Genomic DNA, 21,996 nt, shown 5'->3' with positions numbered 1-21,996 from the left:
CCCATGACAATTCCTTGGAGGACACATGGCTGTGGCGAACCAATTCAAGGCTGTTGGTGGCGTTCATGGAACCACTTCACCTGCATCAGGCTCACCCAGGCTCAACTGGCTGGACTGCAGTGGAGTTAAAAACAGGTCCTGGCTCAATGCATAGCTGGATCCTGTGGTCGCCTGTCCCGCACACGCCTCCTCTTCCTTACCAACCACCCCCTCCTCCTCTCTGTTCACAGCAGGGGCCTATGACTTGGGCTCCTTGGAGATATTTAGGATGCTCTGAGGTGACGGTGGTTGGGTCTCTGCCAAGTATGACGTGCAGCTCTTTGTAAAAGTGGCAGGTCTGCAGCTCCACATTGGATCGACTGTTGACCTCCTTGGCCTTCTGGTAGGCCTGCTGCAGCTTCTTGGCTTTCTCGCGGCACTCCTGCTGGTCCCTGTCATACCCCTTCTCCTGCATCCCCTGAGCAACCTGCTTGTAGATGTCAATGTTTCTTCACCCGGTTCAGAGCTGTGCCTGCACAGCCTCTTCTCCTGACAGGCGCAGGACAGCCAATATCTCCTGACTACTCCAGGCAGCAGCGAGTCTGGAGCACGTAGCCAGCATGGTCTGCTAGGTAGTTGAACTCAACAATGGAGAGTGCGCTCATTAAACCAGGCAACCAGGAAAAGGAACTTCAAAAATCTGCAAGGCTTTAAATGGTGGCGGGGAAGGGGAGGTTCTGTCTCCATGACCCCCGGGCAGTGGCGTTCACAATGGTGAACGGAGCAGTCAGTGGGGGGCATTGTGGGACAGCTGCTGGAGGACAGTGAAGGTTGATCTAAGTAACAGTGTCTACACTCGCACTGTGCTGACTAAAGTACATTGACCGTGACTCTACGCCGCTCGGGGAGGTGGTGTTACTATGTCAGCGTAATGGGGTGCTTACACTGGTGAGAGACAAATTTCAGCATAGGCACATGCACAACTGCCATGCATCGATCTAACTTTGTAGTGTAGACCACACCCGAGTGCAGCCAGCGCTCTGACGAGAAACGCTAGCCCCTGGCTTCATCCTATCCCTTCTGGAGACAGTGGTGAGCAGATTGCTAGGGGCTCGCTCCTCTAGAGGGATACCACCCACCCCAGACACCAGCTCTGTGCCCCTGACACACTTGCTCCTACAGTCAGCTCCTCTGGCTCTTTTCTTATCAAAGGGCCTTTCCACTCCACCCTGCAAGCAAGGGACAGAGCCTCCTCTGGGACGCAACTGCTGGGAAATGCATTTAAAATAAGGGATGTGACTAAAAAGCAGCTTTTGACCCAGGCTGACAAACAGCACAATGGGACCCTGCCTTCCAACATTTCATTGAAGGCATTCACTCTTCTGGTGCTGCAAGACACAACCTGTAATTCATTTTGATGGCGAAGACAGCATGGACGGTTCCTTTACACATAGCAGAGCCTGTAACGGATTGACATTGGATAGAATAGTGACATACAATTAGCACTCTATCAAGGCTATTACTCTGTGGTGTATAATGTCACCAGACCCCCTAATTAACATGATCTTCCTCTATATTTTGTGCAGCCAGAAGTAAATCATTTCATGTTTAGTAGGAGTTAAAATGCTTTAATCTATTTCAACATGAGAGAAGCTTTGGAAAAACCTAACAAGTCTGCACTGTGATTTCTGGATAGGGCTGTAACGCAGTATGTCTTTCCAAAGAAAGTATCCGTTTTTCATTACGGACCTATGAAGAGCATTGGGAAAACAAAAAGCCACCTATGCAATCATGGAGATCCTGTGCAGTTTCCCAGTCTGCACGGTGCCTACGCAGATAGCTAGGTCAGTGCAATTTATGAAGATATAGTCCTGCTATTTATCATGACAAATTTAAAAAATCATCTTGCCTTGTGTGTCCCTGCTGGATCTCTTTCTGTGTTTGCAGTCTGGCCCGCTCCCATGAAAAAGGAAGAGTGAAGGTTTTTAAATGTTCCTTAAAGAAATAGACATATATCTGGCCATCTTCACTCACTGCTTCTATAGACAAACAAACATTAAAGATCAAGTCAGGATCAATACAGGCTTTCAGCTTCAAGAGAAATACAACATTAAAACATAGCTCATGGAAACTGTGCCTTAAGTTCTGAAGATTGCGAGGAGTTAGATCTGTGGAATAGACAGAACTTGCAGTAGTGTGCCTTTTGGGCCTGATTCAATATCCAGGCAATTCCAGATGGGATTGTTGGGGTTACTGTAAAATACTGCTGTATCTTCACTTTTAACATCCCAGTGCACCCAACCCCACCGTGTGCAAGGCATCAATGCTCAATTCAGCAACAGGTATTTTTACACTGAAACGTAGACTGGTGTTTCTCATGCAGAAAACACCTTTTACTTTGAATCCATCTGCAATTTCTCTGGAAGGAGGTCGGCCCAAGGAGATTTGTGCCTCAACTCCTCTCGCCAGTAATGCTTATTCATAGCAGCAGGTTTTACTGGTTTATCTAAAACTAGCAAGTCGCCAGAGTTTCCCCACCTGCTCTGAACCTTAGGCTGAGATGTGTTGGCCGTGTACTCGCAGACACATCAGCCTCTCAAGCCTGCTCTATTTGCAACAGCCTGCACACCTTTCAGGGAGGATATTCACACCTAGGCCCCACAGCACACCAATGAGTTCATTCTTTCTGCATGTTGCTAACCACACTGAACCACCATCCACATTTTGTCCTTATTTCTGTTTGCTGGAATACGGCAAAACGGTGATACTACTAATTCTAAGGGTGTGCTAATATTATTATATCTCCATCATCAATTCTCAGAGCACATCCTCAGTGCCTGAACCCAGGAGTCAGATTTCAGGGAGGCATGGTAGATGAAAGGTCACTGGCTACAGGTCTGAGCAAGAGCTGAACAATGTCACTGGGCAAAACAATGCCTGGCATGTCAACGCTGGGGCCAAATTCTGCCCTCAGAAAGGTGCATGGAACCTCTGCTAATTTGAATGGAGCTAAGTGTATGAGGCCAAAATTGGCTTATAGCTTAATCGGATTTGCACTGGACTGGAGAGGTTCTGGACATATTCCTCCATGCAAGCATGAGGAGCAATGCTGGGCAGAGTTCTAGCTTGCCATGGGCTCAGGAAGAGCAAGTCCCATGGCTGGCCAATGGATGTGCAGCAAATGCAGACACACCCACAATCATCCCACCGCAGAGAGCAGCGGGAATAGAATCTCAGGGTTGGACGGGACCTCAGGAGGTCATCTAGTCCAACCCCCTGCTCAGAGCAGGACCAATCCCCAGACAGATTTTTGCCCCAGATCCCTATATGACCCCCTCAAGGATTGAACTCACAACCCTGGGTTTAGCAGGCCAATCCTCAAACCACTGAGCTCACAGACAACATGCCATGCTAATGCTATAGACTGCCTCTGGATACCATGGGGATGAGACCACAAGCAACGCGGTGTTAAATGTAACAGAACAAGAGAGCAGTATGTAACAAAGCACAGACCAGCCCACCTCAGAACACTGAATACCTGGTATGACAGGCAGCCGGGGGCGTTTCCAGTCTCTCAGTTTATGATCAATGCACAGCGCAAAGATCTCATCCCAGGGGATTTCGTCAACTGCAGGTCCATCATCTTCTGAGCTGGCAAACAGCCTGCCCCGCCATTTGCAATAGGTTCTGCTCAGCAGGTTCTCCACTTGAGACTGGAGTATCGGCTGGGTCTGGGGAGAGCTGGCGATCTGGGACACGTACTGGAAAATCATGGAGCAGACAGGACGCCAGGGAGCTGAACAAAGACAGCATACGCAGCCGGTTAGCATAATCTCCACTGAGTGATTGTTTGGACTGGGTATTACAGTCAGGGAGGAGCAGCAATGGCCAGTCCACCGCACTGCGGGAAGGCTTTCCCAAACTCAGCTCTGCTGATACACCTCAGTCTGAACCTGCTTGTAGTGAGTCGGTGTGGCTCCCCTCCTGTCCAGAAGAGGGAGCCCACGTGCCGGCACCAGAGTGGGTGGGACCACCACCGCCTGTCCCCGCCCCCCGGAAGTCAAGGGGCGGGACAGGAAGTATAAAGGCCGGCCGCCAGAGCTCAGTTGGTGCCCAGCCACCGCAGGGAACAGACGTGCGGCCAGGAGCTCCTGGCCAGGAGACCGTCGAAGACCGGGGCTTGGACCCTGGCTGGCCTGAGCTACCCCGGGCCCGCTACGAGGAGGAGCCGCCGGAGCCCGTTCCCGCCCGCCACTGGGAGAACCCCTGGGAACCGGACCCCACTAACCCTGAGGGTGAGACTGGACCCGAACCCCTTCGCCCCTGCTGCTATCCAGAGGAGCCGCCTGAGGACCATTGGCCGGACTTCCCGGCAGAGCTACCAGACTTGCCGCCGAGCCCGGGCAGAGAGGAGCCCATGGAGATGGACTGGCCCGATCCCGGCATAACGAACGAGGTAGGCTTTGAGGGGGATCACGGAAGTAGCCCGGGGATAGCCGACCCCGGTCCGGCTGCAACTGAATGTGAGCCTATGTCAGTGTGTTGCGGCCTGGATACCCCACTGACCAGCAGCGGCAGCAACCGCTGTTAGGGCCCCGGGCTGGAACGCAGTGGAGTGGGTGGGCCTGCGTTCCCCCCTGCCACCCTCCGCACGGGTGGCAGGCTTCCCCCTCACCCGACGCTCGGCTACAGAAGCCTAGGCGTACCTTATTTGAACTATTTGCTCGCCCAGCCCCTGCAACAAGGGCCTGAGCCAACTGTGTTTGCCCCGCCCTGATCCAGGGCCTGGGCTCGGAACTATTTGCTCGCTCAGCCCCTGCCACAAGGGCCTGAGCCTAACTGTGTTTGCCCCGCCCTGATCCAGGGCCTGGGCTCTGAACTATTTGCTCGCTCAGCCCCTGCAACAAGGGCCTGAGCCTAACTGTGTTTGCCCCGCCCTGATCCAGGGCCTGGGCTCGGAACTATTTGCTCGCTCAGCCCCTGCAACAAGGGCCTGAGCTAACTGTGTTTGCCCCGCCCTGATCCAGGGCCTGGACTCTGACCTATTCGCTCGCTCAGCCCCTGCAACAAGGGCCTGAGCTAACTGTGTTTGCCCCGCCCTGATCCAGGGCCTGGGCTCTGATCTATTTGCTCGCTCAGCCCCTGCAGTCAAGGGCCTGAGCGTAACTGTGTTTGCCCCGCCCTGATCCAGGGCCTGGGCTCGGAACTATTTGCTCGCTCAGCCCCTGCAACAAGGGCCTGAGCCTAACTGTGTTTGCCCCGCCCTGATCCAGGGCCTGGGCTCTGATCTATTTGCTCGCTCAGCCCCTGCAGTCAAGGGCCTGAGCTTTAACTGTGGTTGCTCCGACTCTGCACTAAAGAGCCGGAGTTTCGGGACTAACTAACTGCTTGTTCCCACAGTAGTGAGTCGGTGTGGCTCCCCTCCTGTCCGGAAGGGTCGAGCCCCGGCTAGGACCTACTACACTGCTGCAATCCCCTCCCTCCAGGAGTGAGCCAGGATCATGATCAGGCTAAGTGCATAATGCAGGAGACACAAGCACTCAGGGTACAGAACAAACCATGAGATTTATGGCTAGATTTGGATACAAAGAGGCTGAAGCACATTTTAAATGTAAGGGGAGAGACATTTGTTGGCAAAGGGACAGACTTTGTATCCTGATACTAAAGCGCCTTGAGATGCAGCTTTCTGCCAGTGCGAAGTACATACCCCCTTGAGGAGGAAGGTCCACGTGCGGGATCTGGAAGGACAGCACAGCCTTCCTCAGCCAGCCCAGGTGAGCCAGTGTGTTCCACTGGAGGTGAGGAAGCAGCGTATTGCCGCCAGGCTCCACGAACTCGGTGACAGGCCAGGACTGGTCACAGAGCTGTTTGGAGGAAACCACCCCCGACAGGAACTGCAGCACGCTGTTGTACAGCTCAATGATAGCGCTGGGCTCTTGGGAGGGCAGGCCGGCCAAACGTCTCTCCTTCTGGTCATGGTAGAAGCGCCCGCTGAACTCACGGCTAACCCCATCCTCGATGAACTGCTGGAGGGTCTGGCAGCCGAGCTGTGGGGAGCTGGGGCACTGGGAAAGCAGCCATCGCACTGCCTCGGAGAGCTAGGGCACAAACATTGACAGGACAAACCAGTCAGCCAGGCCGTTTCAGCAGCTCTGCTCAATATTAACTAGTGACCCTAAGGACTCAACCCTGCAGCCCCGTTGGTTTCATACTCCGCGGTACAATGCGAACAAATCTCACAGCAGCAACTGTGACATTCACAGCAGCAACTGCTCAATTTTGCAGCACCATTAATTTACTCTACCTCCATGAAACAACCTTAATTCCCACCCCACACAAGCACACCATGGTCAGAGCTGAAAACAGATATTGGCACAGAATCCATTGGTGACTGTTCCCAAGTGATGATTTCCAGAATGGGGTTTTGCATTCTGCTTTCCAGGCAGCATGGCTCGACTCCCTGAACCTCGGCCCTGGTGACTGGAATAGTCTGAAATTCCCCACACAGAAAGAAGCTATCTGATAGCAAAGGGCTCTAGGAGACAAAAGCATTATGAGATCCAATGGCTGAAAGTTGAACTCAGCCATGGTCACACTGGAAATAAAGGTGCAGATGTTATGAAAAGTTAATTTAGCCATTGGGGCAGATCCTCAAAGTTTGGGGCAGATTCTCTGTCACTTGGAGTTGTGTCTTTCCTAAAGACACACTCTAGCTCAACGTAAGCTCCTGGGCTTCATGCAGGAACCACTGGGTGGCTTCCTCTGGCTTGTGTTACAGAGAAGGTTTAGACTAGATGGTCCGAATGGTCCTTCTAGACTCAGAGTCTATTCATCTATGCAAAACACAGACCGGAAGAACAGGAAATGTACTGGGTACATTCTGACTCCTTTAGGCTCAGTTATGGAAGTGGCCAGACAAGATACTGTGTGGGGAGAAGGACAAAAGCCCCTCTCCCATTCAATGTAGAGGGTATTGGGAGGTGACCAGAGTCTGCAGAACTATCAGCTCAGCATGACCTGCACAGGATCCTTGCCAGCTCAGGATGCAAATCCCAAGGAACACTGACAGTTTCCAAGTACACAAAAGGTGGGTTACGAGGAGGAGGGAGAAAAATCATTCTTGTGAACCTCTGAGGCTAGGACAAGGAGCAATGGGCTTAAACTGCAGCAAGGAAGGTTTAGGTTGGACATTGGGAAAAACTTCCTGTCCGGGTAGTTAAGCACTGGAATAAATTGCCCAGGGAGATTGTGGAATCTCCATCATTGGAGATTTTAAAGAGCAGGTTAGATAAACACCTGTCAGGGATGGTCTAGATAATAGTTAGTCCTGCCATGAGGGCAAGGATCTGGACAGGATGATCTCTCAAAGTCCCTTCCATTCCTACAATTCTATGATACAAAGGTTTGCCCTTAATCCACCATAACATTGTTTGGTTAAATAGCAGAGACGCCCCCTTTTGCCAATATAAGGTGGAGACAGCTGTGGATTATATTATCCTGCCACTGAAGACAGACTCCACACATACGGTCTCCAGATCATACGTAGAGGACAGGCAGGAATATTGGCAGATGGGCAGAGTTAAGGTTGGGGCTGGAGCTTTAGCTGAAAATATTTGTGCTATTTTCTAATATTTTAAATAACAATATCTTCTGACACATAACTCTAGCCAAGTCCCACTCTGGCCAAAGGTTGGGTCAGTAGGACCGAAGTCTTCTGTGCACAAACTATAATAAAGCTCAGCTTTAGCAATGGAAAAAAACACCCACAAAACAAAACTCAGAGGGGTAGCTTAACATGCCGAGTTATTGACCATGTGGAGAACATTCCTCACCCAATGTGAACAACTGAGGTAGCAGAGACCTTAGGGATAAGCTTTTAAATATTTAATTTTGGAACTAGTGCTCCTACCCTGTTGGTGCCTTGCAAGTCACTGATCGAATCTGGAATCTCAACGATAACATAGTCTGAAATAAGCTGAGCTGAAATCAAATCCTGCAGCATCAAACCTGTAAAGGAAAAGCAATAGCTGAAATAGCAGCATTCTGCATTATTCATACACAGACAACAGCAGGAAAAAGGAACTTCTCCTATTCAGCTATTCCCATTGAGAGCAGATTTCCTACTTCTCCGACTGCCCCATTCTTTCCCACACTGTAGAACAAAACACTACATGCAAAGTAAAACTGAAATCCTTGGGAAAAAAAATTCCTAATACTTGGTTTCCCTTTTCAGTTTACAGTCTCTTTCCTAAGCTCTCTGGATTCGTGTTAGAGATCAGAGGATCCTTCCAGCTCCCATCTATAGCTCTTAGCCAAATGCTGCATTTGGAGGAACACATTTATTACTCATTCTCTGCCTTGGGCATAATCCTAAATATTAATAATTATTTCAAGGCACAGAAAATCACACACCCTCTTCTACTTCCTTCTCTGTGGCCTCTTCTCCCCGCGTAGGGACTAGAACCACCAGAGGTACTATTGGATGGAAAGGCTTCGCCTGAAGGAGCTGTTTCAACTGCAGCAAAGCTGAAAGCCAGTAAACATCCTCCTCGGCCATATCTTCGCTCCTCACTCTAGGGGGCAGCAGGAGAACGAGACCACTAGTTCCAAACAGATCCTTCTGTGCCTCAGCCACCTCAAGCTGCGAGTCACTGAGCGTGCCATGGGCCACCTGCGCAAGCACAAAAGAGACAGTTCAGTTACAGCAAACAAGAGGGGTTCAAAGACCAAGCTAGCAACAGCGTTTCTGATGGGAGGCTCCTTCCTGGGAACTTTATGGGAAGGGGAAAAAAAGCTTGTGGGGGAGGGAGAGAAAAATAAGCGAGACATTGAATAATGGCACATCATATATATATATATCTAGAGAGACAGAGACACACACACACATATATATCACATAAAAACTTCATAAAAGGAATTTTATTTAGGTTGCCAAGTCAAGCACTCAAAAGCTAGGAAACACCAGGATTAAAGCTGCCCGTGAAACCTTAATTTGACACCCTTGTTATCCAATCACATAGTAGTTTTCAATTCTTGAAAAGGACTGAAACAAATAAATGAAAAATTACAACAGAAAAGAAAAAAGAGGAAAAGGAAAGGAAAAAATAGGGAAAACAAAAAATAAAAAAATTCAATTTCAATTTCAAACCATTTTTCACAAAAAGATACAATTTAGAATAATATTTTTATCGATAAATGTCTCTAAAGATAGATTTCGCTGTACACAAACCAATGGGAAAATATTTCCATCCATAATCAAAATTTACAGATAGACAAGAAAGAAAAATGCTGCTTGAGAACCTACTAGAGTTTAAGGCTAAAATTTTGAAATATTATGCTGAAAATTTGCATTTAACAATTATAAAGTTTTAAGTCTCACTGTCTACAGTAAATAAATAATTATTGTCTGTCCACCCCCATTGCGTGAGCCCCCATATTTTGCCACAACTGTGAAGATTTAAATAGATGAATTTTTTTTAAAAGCTTTAAAATAAACATTGATATTATCCATCAAAATTACAAAAGAAAAAATAAAAACTGAATTCTGCTAAACCGGACTATAAAGCTTTGAATAGGGTTAAAAAAAATGAACTACTGAGACTCCCTGACTGATCCGACTTTGCAAATGGTGATGACACCACACACGGATAGCCTTGGCAAAGCATTCCTTAGCATCAGAGAGGTGATGGGACCAGGAAGCAGCACACAGCTAATAGAATGCTCTAACATACCTTTATACACAAGTTGACACAAACTGCCCGATCTCCTTGCATTCCAAAAGAGCTAAACAGTGCAAGTGTCTGGACTCTCTCCTCTGTGTTGGAGATCATATCCTTTGATCTTTTATCGCCCATAAATTTGGCTTTCAACCAATCCGCTAGTACCCTGTGAACAAAAAAGAAACCATCTTTTTCATTTGATATGATAAGTGGCACTCGCAGCAAAGTCTATAGTTAAGCGACCACTCTCCATTATAAACCCCAATTTCCAGTTGCTTAGAACTTTGCCAAAGTTTAATTATTTGGGTTAAAACTTTCCATGCCCGATGTCTGCCTCATGTTTGTTTGTTCATTCGTTCGTTCATTCATTCATGCAAAATGGCTCAACTGTTTCTGTGAATGAAGCTAGGGGAAAATAGGTAGCTTTGCCAACTTGAAGTTTAGCAGGGAGATAATCCTACAGGTCCCCAAGAAAATCCATCCAGATTGATCTCCGTTATTAGCCTCTGAAAATTGCCATTTGCACATGGTCAGTTGAACATTTTGGAAGCTTGCTACTAAAATCGTCCTCCTCCAGGGACCAGTCCCAGAAAAAGTGTGAAATTTGTGCCTCTTCATAGACAGTGAAACACTCCAACCTGTCAGCTTTCCGAAGCACACACTTCACTGAACTTTCCCAACACCGATGAGTTATAATGAAAGCAAAATATTTTAACAACCAAAGAACGTGGATTAAATGATACCGAGTAAAAGGGATAAAGGCAGAAATGGTTACAAGCAAACACGCATCTAAAAGACTAAACTTAATCTGGAAAGATAGTCTTTGTTCAAGATGGTTTCTCTCACACACAGTCCCCTTTCCAGCTTTTACTGGCCAACATCACATAGGAAGATCAGAGAGATCAAATCACTTAGTTTTGTGTCTCCTAAGGTGAAGGACAAAGATGGAGTCTCTCTCTGTTGCTGACATTCCCAAAGGGACTGGCTTTGTTTTACAAGTCAGGAAGGCCTCCCGCGGATTCAGTCTCTCGGGTGCAGGAACTATGCTAACTCTCTGTCTCAGAATCAGGATAACCCTCCGCTGGCTTCATATACTGATACTGTAATATATAAACTGAGGTAAACCTACATTTCTCTGTCTGGGCCAGATCTGTTAATCACCTTTACCTAGACTAGACAATCTGGTCTTGAACATGTTCTAGTAACATCATACAGAGGGAGTTCACAACTTCACATAATACACTGACACATGCATTTTACAATTATACTAATCACCAGCCTTCAGACGATACCTTAACACAATACCTTTTGGATAAGTATCATGACAGCAGAGTGTTGGGTGCAGTGAGTTGGCTGGCCTGCTGAGAGTCATGCCTCAGTAGTAAGGGCTCTTAGAGTCATACATCTCCTGCTAGTGGTTGATTCACATAGGGGATAACAGACTATTACTGCTACCATTTATTGGCCCATGCTGTGAATCCAACTGTCCTGCTTGCAAACTTGTTGATGACCACTGCAGGGGTCAATATGGGGTTGCTATTGTCCCACATGATGGAATTTCTGTTTTTACAGTTAACTTTTTTAAAAAGGTAGGAAATTACATATGCGTTTCATACAGGTGCAATTAATTTTTTTTTTTTTTTTAAAACAGGATCAGCAATCAACCAATAGAACAGCTTACCAAAGGGACCCGGTGGATTCTCCATCATTTTAAAGCTTTGAAAACAAGATTGGCTATCTTTCTAAAAGATACACTCCAGGTTCAACCACAAGTTACTGGGCATGATGAAGGAACTGTTGGGTAAAATTCTATGGCATGTGTTGCATAGGCGGTTAGATAAGATTATCACGATGGCTCCTTCTGTCCTTCGAATGAATGAATCAACAGAAAATATCACAGAAAACTATAATGAAAGAACATTAATGTTGTAAAGTCAAACACTCCAAGTTAGTAAATGTCAAAATAAAGGTTTCCCATGCCACCTTAATTCATCCCCCTTGTGCATATGCATTATGATACAGTCTTACCAACAATCCTATGTTTGTTCCATAGACCCCTGCCTCATTCAGTGCACAGGGTGGACAGTGAATGGGGCACAGAGTTGTGAGGAGATTCTGTTGGGTTGAAGGCACCGGACTGGACCCAAGAGAGTTGGGTTCTACTCCCGCTCTCTGCCACAAACTTCCTATGTGAAGCTGGACAAGACTGCATCAAAACCCATACACACCTGGAGCAAGATTAAAGTTCTCAATTCTCGCATTTCCTGGATTTCAAGTGCTTGACTTTGCAATGTTAATGTTCTTTTAATGTATGGGGTATGTAACAACAGTCCTAGGGTATGGAGATATTTATCTATGACAGGATGTGAGGGGTGAGAAAGGGAATGTGGGTCCATTGCCAGCAAAGGGTAAGGAATTTCACCTCTCTGCAGCAGAGTTACTAACTTTAGAAAGGAGCTAGAACACACTGAAGATTTAGCTAAATAAATCGGGGACATTCTACTGACCAATATTTCACCCCTTTGTCCTGTCATTCATTGCCTTTCTTTTTACCCAGGACATGGGGAACTACATTTCAATGACAGTACAAACCCATCCCTGCCTCCATTCTGTCTCCATGACATGCAAGGAAACACCGGTTGGCTCCTCTGCTTACTGGCTGGGATCCTCTGCTTGACATCCTTCGTAACTTGGCAACACCAAGAGCACCTTCCAAAAGATCTGTTCTCGCTGAACTGGAATATGTTCAAGGATCAGTGCAGGCAGATCCAGGGGTGTCCATGCTGCATCACTTAAAGAGAGTGAAAAGTATATGAAAAATAATTAAATATCTTGAATTTTTTAACGACTCTTCCTTTTCGCCCTAAACTAGATTTAAAAAAAAAAAGGTGATTTTTGCCCTGTTCCATTCATTCCCTTGGAAGCACCTGGCATTGGCCATGGTTGGAATACAGGCAATTGGGCTAGATGGACTATAGGCAGATCTCATGTTCTTGAAAGGTCAGTGTGGCTGTTTGGGCAGCTGCGTGCTAAGGTAAGCAACATTTTGCAGCTGTGAACATTGAATCAATGAATGCAGTTACAGTCTGATGAAATTAAGAGCTAATGTAAATGCTTTCTTAAAACGTTTTGCTTTCCATAAAGGAGTTACAAGGAGTTACATGGACATTCAAAGCAAGGAAGTCTAAAGTTAGACCTACAGGACTAGATATTCAGACGATTTACATCGCCACCGCTCAGTTGACTTCAAGGGCTACACTGATTTACACCGGCTGAGAATCTGGCCCACAAGATTTGTCTTGCTTTGTGGGATCACATGCACACCCCCACTCTCTTCCCCACTGTGCCTGACTACTTTGATGTTGTAAACAAGCCAGGGCTTGAAGTTCATAAGAAGCCCACACAGGCAAGTGCCTGTGGGTTTAGAGAATACAATGAATGAGTAGGTTCTTTTGGCATCCTTTCAAACAACATTGAGAAAACTGGCTATTAGTTTATGGAATTTTCCCAGGAACCAGTAAAGAAGCCTTTAAACTCACTGATCCAACTTTCCAGCATCCTATCAAAGTTCTATATTTATCATTTTTCACCCCCTCAATCATTTCAGATTTCACCACATGTCAAATTGTCTGAAATTTCATGAGTGATCTGGCTGCAGAAGAGAATTTTTTGGGTAAGTTTTGGGGCTAACTGGACAAAAATCTTGGGATTGTTCAAAAAGTCATTTACTAATCTGGAAACGTTTCCTAGCTTTTTTTGCCATGTCTCAGGAAGCAGTCTGCTTCCAAACTCCAACTTGATTTATTCTGTTCCCCTCAGCAAGGATGAAAAGCTTTGATTATTTTTGTCCACTTTGTTGAGTTAGTTTGGGAGTTACTGAATTCTCTTTTGTCAACCAGCGGGGAACATCATAGAGTTCACGAATTCCACCTTGTATGTGCTAAGTTACAGATGTCTGCAGCTGCATGTTAATGACTTCTTAAAATATCCACACGGACTGGCAGGGATCCTGGTTTTAGACTCTCTCTCCTTGGTTTATCTCTGCTCGGAGCAATGGTGTCTCTAGCTACAGCAGGTTTCTAGATACCAAAGAAAATGGCCTCCTAAAACTAAGGAAATTCTGCCCACCTCCTCCGCAACCATCATTACCTGTCTAACCTTCAGCTATGGGCTTCAGATCAATATTCTCTCCCAGAGAAGTCTACAGTACTTACTAGCATTTAAACTACAATCCCAGTTCACTGAAGACAAAGATCTGATGGTCCTCTGCACTTATGTTACAGGCCAGAGACCACATCTCACTTATTGCTCTCTGCATATAAGCCACACTAGACTCTGCCCCATCTGCCAATCCACACACTCTCCCAGTATCAGTCAGACACTCTACAGGTACAGGCACAAGATCAGGGGTATTATATTTTGGAGGATCCACCCTTCACCCACCCTCAGTTACATATATTCATGGGGACTAGTCTGAAAAGTCTGCCAGAGATCGATTCACCACTCCGCACCTACATTTTCAGGGCACACAGCATCTTTGTGCTAATGTAGCTTTAATGAAACTCCAACTTACCATAGCAGCTGCTGGTAAAAGTACTGAACTTTCATTTGGTGCTTTGTCCTGTTTCTCAGCCATCTTAACCTGGAAACAAATAGGGAGTCTGGTAAGGAGGTATCAAAGGTGTTGAGTCCCCTCTATAACACGTGTAGGTCTGCAAGAGCTAGGAGTGCTCATCTGTGCACCAAGCAAGCCAGAACACTTAGGAGACTTACTACAATGGAAGAAGATCAGAGAAAAATTCTCTCTGGGTTTTCAGTTTGTTTCTCATATGTGTCTGACTGCAATGTGTACAGCCAGTGTCGTTTTTGTGAGGGTCCTTCACAGGACAAGTGATATAAACAGATGTGCTTGTAAAACAAAATTTATATGGTCAGGAACCTGTGATCATGTGAAATTATTTTAATTTACCTTTTGAAATTGACTAGATTTCAGGTTAGCTGTGAGAGTGCTTTTACCTGGTGCAGGAGATTCCCAGATTTCCTGCGTGTCCTAGGTTTACAATTCTCTTAGTTAGGTTCTCCTCAGCAATAGGACACTCTGCACTGGGGGATAATGCCTTCAGTTTGTTTTTCGGATCCACACAACAGGGAGCTGCTGGGAATGCCCTCATCTGACGCTTCAGCTTCTTCCGCGCTGCTACCACTTCCCTCCATCTTTAAAAGAGAAAATATGTATATGCTATACTAATGAATGGTGCTTGCTAAATCTCACATTATTTTCACAGATTTTCTGTTCAGAGTTATTCTTGACTATTCACTTGCTGGATTTACTTTAGCACCTTAGGTTTATTAGCCGTGCAAAGCAGAAAAGGAGAAATCACTCACCTCACAGTGATTTGAGTTCTTCAAGATGTTTTGTCCCTATGGGCACTCCACAGGATGTGCATGTGCCTGTGCGCTCTTGGCTGGAGACGGCAAAGTAGCATTTGCAGGCCCACGCAGAAAAGCGCCTTATGGGGCGAGCGAAGGCATTTAGAAACCCACCACCACTCAGTTCCTTCTCCACTGTAGAAGACTCCCAAGCAGGAATTCAATGAGATGGGTGCTGAGGAGGTAAGTCCAGGACAGTTTGAAGGACTGCACCACCGAAGGTGGAAGCAGGGAAGATGGCACAGTGTTTGGCTAAGATATGGCTAGAAGACCAAGTAGCAGACCTACAGATCCTTCAGTTAAGCTAAGGACGTGGACTGAGCTCTAGTAGAATGTGCTGTCACTTCTTGAGGGGGGCATGTAACCCTGCATTCCCATAACGAGCCCTGATGCAACCCAAAGCCCACTTAGACAGTCCGTGTGTGGAAACTGGTTGGCCCTTCATCCAATCCAAAAATCAACATAAATAGTCTAGGAGAGGTGCAGCATGGTTTAACCCTATTCAGATAGAAGGCAAGGGATCTCATTACATCCAAAGAATGAAGGCCAGATTCTTCTCTGAAGACCCCACCCTGCCTCTTCCACTCCCCACCAGCACCTCCAGGCGCTGAAACAGCTGATCGGTGGTAGGCACTGGGAGGGAGTGGGAGGTGCTGATCAGCGGGGCCCGCAGGCAGGCAGGAGGCGCTGGGGGGAGGAGGAGGTTGGTAGGGGGGCTCCTCCTTGCCCCGCCCCGCCCACTTCCTCACGAAGCGCAGGTCCTGGGCGGTCGCCTCGATTCGCAGAAACCTAGGGACGGCTATGCCTGTCTCAGCCAAGCAGCTGCTATGATGATAGCTCTTGTTCCTTCTCGATGCAGCTTGAGAAAGGTCTTGAGAATTAATGGTGAACAGGTATAAAGAAGGGCCATGGTATTCCAAGAACATCTCCTAGAGATCCATTACCGTGACATCCCTTGGAGTTGAACAGGTGACAATTTGCATTGTTTGGGGTGGCAAAGAGTATACCCTGGTACAGTATATACCAGATCTGGCAGACGCTGCAAAAGACAGAGTCCTTGAGCTCCCATTCGTGATCCTGCCAGAAGTATCTGCTCAGGGAGTCCGCCATTGTATTCTGGAGGCCAGAGATAGACTGCTGATATTTCTATCCGATGGGCAATACCCCATTTCCACAACCTTAGCGACCCTGAACAAAAGGATTTGGATCTTGCTCCACCTTGTCACTTTACATAGTACAGTGTTGCCTTGTTGTCTAGTATTAATCTGAGTGACCTCGTATGACACGAAGGAAGTGTTGGCAAGCATATACTACTGCTCTTAGCTCCAAGATATTGATAAGGTGCACCGATTCCTGTGCCAACCGTTTGCCTTGTGCTGTGTCTCTCTGTAGATGAGCTCCCATCCCAACAGAGATGCATCCGTTGTGAGGGTTTTCAAAGGTGCTGGATGCAAGACCTTCTGTGGATCTTTCCACCATGTCAGAGAGTTCATCACAGTGCCTTGGAAGGTGTTGTGCTTGGAGAGACTGCCTGTTTGGGGTGTATTCTGTTCTTATCCATATCTGGAGGCATCTGAGGTACATCCTCATGTTGGGAGTCACATATGTGGAGGCTGACATGTGGCCCAAGACTTGTAGACAGGTCCCCCCCCCCATTGTTGGCAGGCTGCCAATAGGCTGGATAGGGTGAAGAATCTCTCTTTGGGTAGCTAAGCTCTTGCTGTTGTGGAGTCTAAGGTAGTGCCTATAAAGTCTATTCTCTGAACAGGAGACAGTATGGATTTTCTGTGGTTGATGCAGAGGCCCAGAGATTGGAATAAGGTTAATGCCCTGGATGTTGCCTCCTGTACCTCTTGAGGTGTCTGGACCCTGAGAAGCCAGTCATCCAGATACGGGAACACTGCTATTCCCACTGACATAGACAAGTCAAACTGTAAGATTACCACTCAGAGAATCTTTGTGAACACCCTCAAGGATGTGGAGAGTCCGAAGGGGTGAACTCGATACGGATAGTGATCTGCCCCACCATGAATCTTAGAAAATGCTTGTGTGAGGGTGGATTCCTACATGGAAGCAGGCGTCCTGAAGGTTGAGGGCAGCGAACCAGTCTCCTGGATCTCAGGATGGAATTGCAGTGGCTAGTGTCACCATTCTAAAGTGTTGTGCTAGAACATAGATGTTCAAGTTCCTGAGGTTAAGGATTGGTTTCCACCCTCTGCCTTTCTTGGGAAGAGGAGGTTAGTTACCTGTAACTGGAGGTTCTTCGAGATTTGTGGTCCCTATCTGAATTCCACTGAGGACAGAGCTGGAGAATTGGAAAGTTGTCTGTTGGGCCATGCATGTGCCCTTGCTCTGCCTCATGGTTTTGTCTGAGGTGATAAAGGGCGGGGTGGAGTGGCCATGCCCTCAGCTCCTTCTCCACCGCAACTCAAACAGATACGCAACAGAGGGGAAGGAGGATGGAAAGTGGAATATAGATAGGGACCACACATCTCAAAGAACCTCCTCTTCTTCTTCTTCTTCAAGTGACAGTGCCTAATTCGGAGAAGGGTGCGAGGAAGAAAATGGGAGGGTTGATCAAAGGACAGCCATGTCAAATGAGGTGTCTGTCACAGAGGACTGGTCTACACTATGAGTTTAGGTCGAATTTAGCAGCATTAAATCAAATTAAGTCTGGACACGTCCATACGACGAAGCCCTTTTTTCCGACTTAAAGGGCCCTTTAAACCGGTTTCTTTACTCCACCTCCAACGAGGGGATTAGCGCTGAAATCAGCCTTGGCGGGTCGGATTTGGGGTAGTGTGGACGGAATTCGACGTTATTGGCCTCCGGGAGCTATCCCACAGTGCTTCATTGTGACCGCTCTGGACAGCACTCTCAACTCAGATGCACTGACCACGTAGACAGGAAAAGCCCCGCAAACTTTTGAATTTCCTTTCCTGTTTGCCCAGCGTGGAGAGCACAGGTGACCACGCAGAGCTCATCTGCACAGGTAACCATGATGGAGTCCCAGGATCACAAAAGAGCTCCAGTATGGACCGAATGGGAGGTACGGGATCTGCTCACCATATGGGGAGACAAATCAGTGCTAGCTGAACTCCGTAACAGTAAACGAAATGGCAAAATATTAGAAAAAGTCTCAAAGGCCATGAAGGACAGAGGCCATAACAGGGACGCACAGCAGTGCCGCGTGAAAATTAAGTCTTGCACCAAGGCATAATGTGCAGCGAAGGTATGCACCGAACTCCATGTGGCTGCCCTACATATATCTGGAAGCGGCACATCGTGCAGGGCAGCCGTAGTCAATGTGAGCACGCTTGTGGAATGGGCTCTCACTGCAAGGGATGGAGACAGTTCCGATAACCAATAGAGCGTAATGCACCCGAATATCCTCTGTACGATCATCTGCTCTTTAATCCTTTCAGCTATAGCGATAAACGATCTAGGGGGACTTCCTGAATTCTCTTGTCCTTTACAGGTAGAAGGCCAAGGCTCTGCAGACTCCGAGAGGGAGTGAAGGTGCTACTCCTCTGTTGATACATGAGGCTTTGGAAAGAAAGCAGGTAAGCGTATGGATTGGTTGAGATGAAAGCAGAATACAATCTTTAGCACGAACTTGGTGTGCAGGCATAGGGAAACTTTGTCCTTATCCAACATGGTTAAAGGAGGGTTCACCATCATGGTACCCAGTTCGCCCACCCTTCTTGCAGAAGTAAGAGCTATCAGGAAGGTGACCTTCATGGAAAGGGGAGACAGGAAGCACAAGGCCAGAGGTTTGAAGGGTGATTTCATTAATGTCAAGAGGACACGGTCGAGGTCCCATTGAGAAGCAACAGGTTGAACTGGTGAAAAGCTTTTGAGGAGACCCTTCCAAAACCTGGTAGTCAACAGATATGTAAATACAGAGTGACCTTCCAAGTGGGGGTGGAAGGCAGTGATAGCTGCTCTGTGGACCTTGACAGAACTGAGAGCGAATCCTGACATTTCAAGGACAGAAGGTAGCCCAAAAGAAGGGGAATGTCCACATCGTTGGGGGCAAGACTCCTCTGTGGGGCCCAAGAAGTGAAGTGCTTCCGCTTGGCCCATAGGAACGCCTTATGGATTCTTTCCTGATGCTTGAGAGGATGTCTTGTACTGCCAGCGAACAATCCCATTCTAGCGAAGATCCCATCCAAAAACCAACCTTTGAGGTGAAGTATCTGCGGATCGCGATGCCTGATCCTGCCTGTGTGTTGCATGAGCAATTCCAGGAAAGATGGCAGGGGAAGCAGGAGATGCGCTGACATGTGGGGAAGGTGGGGAAACCAGAAGGTGGGTGATGAGATGGTCGCTGTTGCACTACTGGGATAGTTGTAGCGTCCAGTCCCCTTTCAAAGGGGTGTGAGTGGTAGCCCTGTAGGTCTCGCTATTTTGCAAGGGAGCAGACGGTGCCACGGCAGTAATTGGCCAGAATGGGGCAATCAGAATAACCAGTGCTCTCTCCCACCTGATCTTGTGGAGGACTCGTGACTGTAGCAGTAATGGGGGAAAGGCATAACTGATCTGGTCCGACCAGCGGCGAATGAGAGCATCACTTTGGGAATGGCATAGAGACCACTTCTGAAGCAGTATGTAATGCACTTGCTGTTGGAGCAGGATGCAAAAAGGTCCCTGGTCGGAGTCCCCCATCAGGTGAAAATGTCTCTAAGCTGTCGTGGAGCTCCCATTTGTGGTTGGCCATGAATTTCCTGCTGAAAGACTCTCCAATTATGTTCTGAGTCACCAGAAGATAGGCTGCCAACAACAGGCACTTGGCACCAATCCCATAGACAAATCACTTACACACAGAGCAAAGACGACCTCGTGTCCCCTTGTTTGTTGATGTAATAAACGGTGGTGCTGTTATTGGACATGATGGAAGCATGGATGGAAGAAATCCGCAACATGCTCTTTGGACTGCCTGAAGCTCCATAATGTTGATGTGCATTCTGGATTCCCGAGGGAAACGACAATAAACCTACAGTAAAAACAACAACTCTTTACAATTCTAAAAATGGCTTTTTTTTTTTTAGGTGCATCAGAGAGAGACAAGAGGACAGTAGCAGCTCCAACTTGGACCATGCGGTGGTGAGAAGGAACTGAGGGCGCAGTTGGTCTGCCCTGCCCTTTATCGTCTCCAACAAAACCATGAGGTGGAGCAAGGGCACGTTCCTGCACTGGAATACAGTAGGGACCATCACTCGCAGAACCACCAGGAAGTAATTCAAATAGAACCCTCTTCCAAAGAACTTTGGTGGGACCAGTTCTATAGCTCCCAGAAGAAGAGAGTGGACCTCTTGTTTTAAGAGTTCCTTGTAAGAGGGGTCCCTGAAGAGAGGGGGGTGAGAAGGAGGAACAGCATGGAAGTGGATAGAATGGCCCACTTTGACAACTTCCTGTATGCACGTGTCTCAGGCAGGAAGCTAGTTGTTTTCCAAAGGGGGGAAGGTACTCACATGATCGGTGATCTATTGGAGTAGAATACTTGATGACCCAACCGAGGTGTCAAAAGTTTCTTAGACTGTTTGGGTAGAAGCAGGGGTGGGAGGTGCGCTGATTGTAGTAGAACGGTCTTTGAGCAGTTTGGGATCTATAAAACTCTCTTCTCATTGCAGACATACAAATCCCCTGTGATCACAACGTCACTCTGGGGTCCCTTCCACTGTGTTTTCAACTTCTCTTGAAAGTCCTGAGGATTGGAGCCAGGATGCTCTTCTCGTGAGCACCACTGTGGCCGTGGACCTGACAGCTGTACCAGAAGCATCTAATGCAGCCTGCAGAGAAGTTTTCATGACCAACTGTCTTTCAGTGATAATGGACTGAAATGAATCTTTCTGGTCTTGTGCCAAATGCTCATTAAAATGTGTATACTTGGAGTACGTATTGAAGTCATATTTAGCCATTAAGGCCTGGTAATTGGCAATGTGAAATTGGAGAGTGGCTGATGAATAGCTCTTCCTTCCCAGGAAGTCCAGCCTTTTTGATTCCTTACCTGATGGAGAGGGCCTACACTGAATCTGACAGTCCCTCTCATTGGTAGCCTCCACCACAAGGGAGTTGGGGTTAGGGTAGGAGAAGTAGCACTCTGTTCCTTTGGGTGGGATGTAGTATTTCTCATCTGTCTGCTTACAGGTCGGTGGAATTGTGGTAGGTATTTACCACAGGTTATATATGCATGAGATAACAGTGCCTCATTGATAGGTAAGGCAACCTTTCCCTGAGGATTGATGTTCAGGATGTCCACCAGGGAATGTTTGGACTCTTGCCCCTCCCTCTAGTGGAATACTGAAGGGAGTTCTCTAGCCTTTTCATGAGTTCCTGGAATGTCTTGAAATCACCTGCATACGAGGGAGGTGGTGGCATCACCACCTCATCTGGATATGAAGATGACTTTCCAGAGGGATCTCCGCTGTCTGAGGCTCCTGTTCCTCTTATACATCTTTTGATAATGGAGAGCAGCATGGTACCAATGTGCATTGTACTAGAGGATTTTCTGTAGAAGCTGGTAGTTGGTATGGTACTGATGGGTACCAGTGCTTTTTCCTAGACATTATATTAAGTTGCTCACTGTAATGGCCTCTTAGGTACCAGGAGTCCCACTGGGGAGAGGGATAAGGGAAGGGTTGCCAATGATAGTCATAACCTCTGGGCCTATGATGTTCTGGAAGGTTCCCCAGGCCCATCTTCATGCAAGGGGCTCATGGAGGTAGGGTAGTATGGTACCCGAATGGATCCCTGTCCTGAGATCTCTGAGGCCAAGGAGTCTTCCCCTGAACTAAGCGGTGGGGGGGTGTGCAGGGGTACCCATCAGTACCATACCAGGGGGGGGGGTGGGGGGCACCGGTGGTGG

The 21,996-nt window shown here is 47.4% G+C and overlaps 1 protein-coding gene and 1 long non-coding RNA gene across 2 annotated transcripts in view; one reads left to right on the top strand and one right to left on the bottom strand.

Moving 5' to 3' along the window:
• MCM3AP (minichromosome maintenance complex component 3 associated protein) overlaps window positions 1-21,996 on the bottom strand; it is a gene marked incomplete in the record, with an annotated part of 69,594 nt that overhangs the window by 5,886 nt on the left and 41,712 nt on the right. Inside the window, 9 exon segments of the mRNA XM_034785611.1 lie at window positions 1,889-2,018; window positions 3,518-3,775; window positions 5,687-6,077; window positions 7,889-7,986; window positions 8,392-8,650; window positions 9,711-9,864; window positions 12,355-12,489; window positions 14,272-14,340; window positions 14,715-14,912. Of these exon segments, the coding sequence (XP_034641502.1) occupies window positions 1,889-2,018; window positions 3,518-3,775; window positions 5,687-6,077; window positions 7,889-7,986; window positions 8,392-8,650; window positions 9,711-9,864; window positions 12,355-12,489; window positions 14,272-14,340; window positions 14,715-14,912 (1,692 nt within the window).
• Window positions 18,417-20,807, top strand: LOC117884807. Its single transcript, XR_004647666.1, has 3 exons — window positions 18,417-18,691; window positions 20,180-20,365; window positions 20,762-20,807. It is a non-coding gene; the product is annotated as an uncharacterized LOC117884807 (long non-coding RNA).

Source organism: Trachemys scripta, chromosome 11 (assembly GCF_013100865.1).
Source record: "Trachemys scripta elegans isolate TJP31775 chromosome 11, CAS_Tse_1.0, whole genome shotgun sequence".
In the NCBI taxonomy this organism is placed as follows: domain Eukaryota; kingdom Metazoa; phylum Chordata; order Testudines; family Emydidae; genus Trachemys; species Trachemys scripta.
This window is presented reverse-complemented; position numbering and strand designations above follow the sequence as displayed.